At 53.4% G+C, this 6,616-nt stretch overlaps 1 protein-coding gene across 1 annotated transcript; it reads left to right on the plus strand.

Annotated features, from left to right (window-relative positions):
- Window positions 1-3,177: 3,177 nt before the first annotated feature.
- COMTD1 (catechol-O-methyltransferase domain containing 1) lies at window positions 3,178-4,881 on the plus strand. The gene is made up of 7 exons (XM_007539360.3): window positions 3,178-3,348; window positions 3,479-3,606; window positions 3,812-3,917; window positions 4,028-4,146; window positions 4,235-4,289; window positions 4,398-4,531; window positions 4,634-4,881. Exons 1-7 carry the CDS (start codon window positions 3,255-3,257, stop codon window positions 4,784-4,786), a joined length of 789 nt encoding a protein of 262 aa, XP_007539422.2. The 5' UTR covers window positions 3,178-3,254; the 3' UTR covers window positions 4,787-4,881.
- Window positions 4,882-6,616: the final 1,735 nt, after the last annotated feature.

Genomic DNA, 6,616 nt, shown 5'->3' on the forward strand with positions numbered 1-6,616 from the left:
AGAAAAAGGAAACACTGACAAAACCATAGGATAAGAGGGGTACAACTCCACACAATTCCCACCAGCAGAATTCCGTATCCCATCCTTTCCCCTGATAGCTTTCCTATTCTTTATCCCTCTGGAAGTACGGACCCAAGGTCATTGTGGGATGCAGAAGGTGGAAGGTCCGGCTTCTGTAATTGCTTCCCCGCTGAACATGGGCGTTGACAGGTCGATCCATACTCCCAGCCTGCCTCTCTCTTTCCCTAGTGGGGTGGGGTTCTGGGGAAGCAGAGCTCCAGGACACATTGGTGGGGTTGTCTGTCCAGGGAAGTCTGGTCAGCATCATGCTAGCATCTGAAACGTGGTGGTTGAAAAGAGTTAACATTCAAAGCCAAACAAATCGTTGACTAATCATGAACCTAAAGGCTGGAATAGTGCAGATGAAGAGTTGAGGGGGTGGAGGGGTCTCTGTTCTGAAGATAGCTAGTAGGCATATTTTACTTATATTCCAAAGGGCCTGTGGCTGTACTTTTTTTTTTTTCTTTTTTCCCCTGAGCCTGAAATCTGATATGGAGGTGGATCCAAGTTATTGTCTGGGGAGATGATGTCATGGCTGGAAAAAGGACCAGAAACCTGGATCAGGGAAGAGAGTAGCTCCCTAATATGGGAAAGGGGTATAAATATTTTAATAAGTTTTTTATTATCTTTATTTACTTGATAGAACAGACAGAAATTGAGAGGAAGGGGGATACAGAGAGGGAGGGTAGGTGGTGGCACACTGGGTTAAGAATATATAGTATGAAGTGCAAGGGTCTGAGTTTCAGCCCCTGGCTCCCCACCTGTGGGGAGTGGGGAGTGGGGGAAAGCTTCACAAGCAGTGAAGCAGGTCTGAAGGTGTCTATCTTTCTCTCTCCCTCTCTATATTCCCCTCCCCTCTCAATTTCTTTTTTTTGTTTTAAGGATTTTATTTATTTATTCATGAGAAATGATAGGAGAGAGAGAAAGAACCAGACATCACCCTGGTACATATGCTGCCAGGAATTGAACTCAGGACTTCATGCTTGAGAGTCCAAAGCCTTATTCACTGCGCCACCTCCCAGATCACCCCTCTCAATTCCTCTCTGTCCTATTCAATAAGAAGCAGTGCCGGCACCAAGTCCCAGCGATAACCTTGGAGGCAAAAAAAAAGAGAGAGACACCTGCAGCATTGTGCCACCACTCATGAAGTTTTCCCCTTGCAGGTGGGGACTGAAGACTTGAACCTGGGTCTCTGCACGTGTGCTCGACCAGATGTGCCACACCCCAGCCTCCTCTAGAGAGTTATTCTAAGGTGCGAGACAAGTGTGTATTTTCAGAACACTGTTCGACTCTGGCTTACGGTGGTGCCTATGAGTCTGGGACCTCTGATGCCTCAAGTATGAAAGACTGTTGTACTACCAATGATGTTATCTCTTGGCCCAAATTTTTTCATTTCATCACCTGGCAAGCAAGAATATTAACAAGCCCATATTATAAAAGAGGAATTTATGAAGCTTCGCTTAGTCGCCAGTTGTGCATACCAACTCTGAACTGTGGTCTCCAAAACCAGCTAAACCAGGGTGTTGGAATATTGTACAGATATGGTTGAGTTAGGCAGGACCCACAAACCACCATATTTCCATGTGAGTATTATTATTTACATATCAATCTTCTGCCTTGTTTTAAAAATGACTCCTCCGCCACCACATTACCCCCTCAGGGTATCGCCTATTCCCTCGAGCTAAAAAACTACAGCAGCCATTGCTATGGAAGCTCTCTACCTTCCCAGAGTGCCTTGTTTTCTCCACCCCCTTTCCGAGCCAATTCCGTCCCGACTTGTCACTTCCGGAATTCTCCTATAAAAATCACTCCTGTTTCTGCTCTCTCTCTCTCTCTTTCTCTTCCGTGACCAGCCTGGAGAAGGGCTGGCGTGCATAGTGGGAGGCGGCCATTTGCTAGCTCCACGTGGTCTAAACCCACTGTGCTCACACCCGACTCTGGGGCGTCCACATGAATAAAGTTTTGCGTTCCTGCTCCACCATGAGTTCCTGGTCTCTTCTCTCTCCAGCGATGCAACCCGGCCCCAGAGCTGGCACACAGTAGGTGTTCAGTCAACACTCATCCCTGTCCTGGCAGAACAGGCCAGCAAGCGGCCCTCACCTGCCCAACATTTCAGTCCATGGTCATAAGAAAAACTGCCATTTGCCAAAGACCTACTGTGTGTCAGACTGTGAGATCAAGCATCATTATTGTTAAGGATTCTGTTCTCATCTTACTGAAAGCAAACCAAGACTCAGAGCAACTTCTGGGTCCAAGATCTCACACTCGGGCTCCCAAGGACAGGATTTTAATTGAGGAAACTACCTCAGCACCATAGCAAGAGCATCCAGACCTGCCTCAGGGGTCCAGGGTCCTGCCGCTGGCTGTGTCCCCCCGCCCCAAACTAGGCCTTCATTCCTTCAACTTGATGGCCAGTCACCTCCCCTAAGAAGACTTCCCTAAGTCTCCCTCTGGGCCTAATCTGTCACATGGTACTTCTATCCTGTGATGCCAAAGGCCCACCCCCTCATATATGTCTGCAGGCAGGCTCAAAAGAAATGTTAAGGAAAACACCCAGTCAAAAGAAACATTAAGGGGGCTGGGCGGTGAGCAACCCCTGGCTAAGCACACATATTATGAAGCGCAAGAACACGTTCAATAATTCAGGTTCTAGCCCCCACTCCCCGCCTGCAGGGGAGGGACACTTCACAAGCTGTGAAGCAGGTCTGCAGGTGTCTCTCTCTCTCTCTCTCTCCTTCTCTAGCTCCCCCTCCTCTCTCAATTTCTCTGTCCTATCCAATAAAATGGAAAAAATGGCCACCAGTAGCAGTAGATTCGTAGGGCAGGCACCGAAGCCCAGCGATATCCCTGGAAGGAAAAAAAAAAAAAAAGCATCAGAATTTCCCTCTCTGGGGGCCGGGTGATGGTGGACCCAGTTGAGCTTATAGGTTGCCATGCCCAAGGAACCGGGTTCAAGGACCCAGGACCGCGGATAACTAAAATGACTCTGGGCACTAGGTGCTCCTCGCAGTTTTGCACGCGGCCACCAGATGGCGCCTGTTTCACTCGGCTGCAGTGAGGACATGTGGCCGCCAGGTGGCGCCCGAGGCCGAAACACTGAACTCAGGCAATGCCCAGACAAGGCGGGGCCGTAGCGCCCGCGACACAGCAGCCCCGGCGAAGTTAGCAGGCCACTGCCGCCACCTGCCCGCGACATGAGCCCGCTCGCGCCCCGCTTCTCTGTGCCCACTGCAGTGGCCCTGGGCACCGCCGCGCTGGGCGCCGCCTTCGCCACCGGCCTCTTCCTAGGTGAGTAGACCCTGCCCTGCAGCTCCCTCCGCAGCAGTCCCGCGGGCTGGGTGGGCGCGGGAGCAGAGCCCGCGGCTTCCCCCGGCGCCCGGGAGCCCCAAGTCCCTGACCCGGCCCCCGCCCCCGGCAGGAAGATGGTGCCCCCCGTGGCGGGCCCGGCGAGAGGAGCGCCTGCTGCCCCCCGAGGACAGCCCCCTGTGGCAGTACGTGCTGAGCCGCTCCGTGCGGGAGCACCCTGCGCTGCGGAGCCTGCGACAGGTCAGCGGGGCTGGGTCGGGGCCACGAGGCTGTGTGACCTTGGACGGAACGGGCCATCTCTGGGCTTCCGGGGTCGGGCGGAGGGGCGCTTCCCCCGCATCCCCTTGGCCACACCCGCGGCCACGCCCCCGGGGTGCGGAAGCTGGGCGGGGCGACAGGGTGGCTGCAGAGTTAGTGCCACCCCTCCGTCACGCCCCGCGCACAGCTGACCCTGGAGCAGCCGCAGGGGGCGTCCATGATGACCTGTGAGCAGGCCCAGCTCCTGGCCAACCTGGCGCGGCTCATCAAGGCCCGGAAGGCGCTGGACCTGGGTAGGCACGAGGCGGGCCCCTGGTCCTCGCGGTCCCCTGCTCGCCGCCATCCCCCCACTCGCCAGCCCCCACCCCTACCTGCATTCAGCCCGCTCGGTGCTTGTCCCCAGGCACTTTCACCGGCTACTCAGCCCTAGCGCTGGCCCTGGCGTTGCCCCCCGACGGGCGTGTGGTGACCTGTGAGGTGGACTCGGGACCCCCGGAGCTGGGGCGGCCCCTGTGGAAGCAGGTGAGTGCCCCCCACACCTGAGGCTCCCCAGGCCCGCCCAGCTCAGGGAGGAGGTGGAGCTCTGTGCCCCACCGCTTCGTCCTCGCAGGCGGAGGAGGAGCACAAGATCGAGCTCAGGCTGAAGCCCGCCTTGGAGACCCTGGGTGAGCAATGGGGTGCGCAGGGCCGGGGGGGGGGGGGCAGGCCGGGGCGGCGGAGGGGGCACCAACCTGGGCAGGACTCAGCTGTGCCTGCCCTCCTTCCCCTGCAAGATGAACTCCTGGCCGCGGGCGAGGCCGGCACCTTCGACGTGGCCGTGGTGGACGCGGACAAGGAGAACTGCGCCGCCTACTATGAGCACTGCCTGCAGCTGCTGCGCCCTGGGGGCTTCCTGGCCATAGTCAGTGTAAGGGGCCTGGCTCCGCCCTCAGCCCCCGCTAGGGGCATGAGCTCAGGGAGGTGGCTCAGATCCTGCCCCTCACAGGGTTCCTTCCTGGTCTTTCCGCAGGTCCTGTGGCGCGGCCAGGTGTTGCAGCCTCAACCTCAGGACACCGCGGCTAAGTGCGTGCGCAACCTGAACGAGCGCATCCTGCGAGATGCCAGGGTCCACATCAGTCTCCTACCCCTTGCCGACGGCCTCACCTTGGCCTTCAAGATCTAGGGCTGGCCCCTACGGAATAGCCTTGAGAGAGGAGACCCGGAAACTCCAGTTTTAAGTCTGATTATAATAAAGTGGGGCCCGGAGCCTCTTAATTTCTGAGCCTCCATATGTGGTGTTGATGTGGGATTGGGAAGGAGAGCACTGCAGGGGCAGCTCCTTCCTAAAAACAGGACCCTGAGTGGTCCGGGAGGTGGCGCAGTGGATAAAGCATCGGACTCTCAAGCATGAGGTTCTGAGTTCAATCCCCAGCAGCACATGTACCAGGGTGATGCCTGATTCTTTCTCCTATGTCTCTCATTAATAATAAATAAAATCTTAAAGAAAAAAAAAAAGGAGCCTTAGCTGAGGCCACATGTTTACTCCTTCCTGGCAGTCTTGAGGGTCACCTGGCACCAGAACTGTAGCCCCACCAGAGACCTGGGCTCAACTAACTGGTGGCAGACTATAAAGCTTGATTTGACCTGGCCACACAGTCTGCAGACTCCAGTTCCTTGTTTGCCTCCATACCACAGGTGCTGAGTAATCTACATCTCTTCCTCAGCATCATCTTCCAACTGAGATTGCTGTTCAATGCAGCTGGGACTAGTGGAGACCATATTTGAGATGAGAACTGAAAAGGGACCTTGCAAGAGATCAGGTTGTCAGTAGATCTTTTTGTTGGTTACACTATTTCTGTGGGTATTTGCCTGTTTTCACAGAACTGTCAGCTTGGCCTCACCTCATCAGTGGACAGCACCTGAGAATCAGCTTACGATATGAGAACCTCAAGGTTTACTGGAATCAACCTGTCTCCCCTGAAGCCTTGGAAGGTGAGGGCCTAGATGGGTATGCTCAGAGAGACATAAAACAGACAGGCCTATATGCAGAACATCAAAATGGCACTTTATTTTAAGCAAATTCCCCCCAAAAAGGCTGAAGAAGTTAAGCTTTCTGTACTTATGGGTGAAAGTTATCAGATGCTTCATTTCTCTTTAAAATCTCTTCAGTCTTATGGGGTAGAAAAGGGGCTTGCCTGACAGAGTGCACATATCACCATGCAGGAAAACCCAAGTGAAGTGCCTGTAAGGAAGAAGCTTCCTGAGCAGCAGAGCTGTGCTCATGTCTGTCCTCTACCTAAAAGAAAAAGATGGCCACTAGGAGCAGTGTAGGAAGAATGAGCCAGTAATAACCTGGTAGCAGGAAGAAACATTTAAAAAAAAAATCTCTTCAGTCTTGTAAGGAGACCAGTTTCAGACATAAGTAATCTCCACAATAACACTGTCTCAGCATGTCCTAAATGCCATCAACCTGGACTGCAATTCTAGTTTGCACTACTTCATTAGGACTGGTGGTAAGAGTGCACCTGAAGGTTGCTAGAAGCAAAAACATAGCAAATAAAGTCCTCAGCAGGCAGTATACTTTGTATTTCAAAACAGTCTTCAATAGATTATAAACCTACTTCCTCTTTGCATGCACATACACAGTTAGATGCACATGCATGAGTAGGTCTTTGTTTTTTACCAGAGCATTGCTCTGCTTTGGCTTATGGTGGAACCAGGAATTGAACACTGGGACCTCAATCGCAGGTATGAGTCTTTGCATGACCACTGTAGTTATTAACAACCTCCCCCTTTTATGTGGCCTGATGGAACAATTCCAAGGTCTAAAGCATGTGAGATACCACCCTGAGTGGACTCCCCCACATTTTTTCACTGTATCTTGGGGTGGGGTGAAGAGTGAGAAATAGCACACTACTCAACTACTCATGGAGGTTCCCTGGTGCTGTGCATATTCACTTCGTGCTGGAGCTTAAACCCCAAAACCTCACCCATGGAAGACATATGCTGTACC

The sequence above is a fragment of the Erinaceus europaeus genome, chromosome 1 (assembly GCF_950295315.1).
Source record: "Erinaceus europaeus chromosome 1, mEriEur2.1, whole genome shotgun sequence".
Taxonomy (NCBI): domain Eukaryota; kingdom Metazoa; phylum Chordata; class Mammalia; order Eulipotyphla; family Erinaceidae; genus Erinaceus; species Erinaceus europaeus.

Coding starts and splice junctions, on each gene's coding strand:
- COMTD1 (XM_007539360.3), top strand. CDS start 3,255: ATGAGCCCGCTCGCGCCCCGCTTCTCTGTGCCCACTGCAGTGGCCCTG. Junction 3,607..3,811: donor CGCTGCGGAGCCTGCGACAG/GTCAGCGGGGCT, acceptor CCCCGCGCACAG/CTGACCCTGGAGCAGCCGCA. Junction 4,290..4,397: donor GCCCGCCTTGGAGACCCTGG/GTGAGCAATGGG, acceptor TTCCCCTGCAAG/ATGAACTCCTGGCCGCGGGC.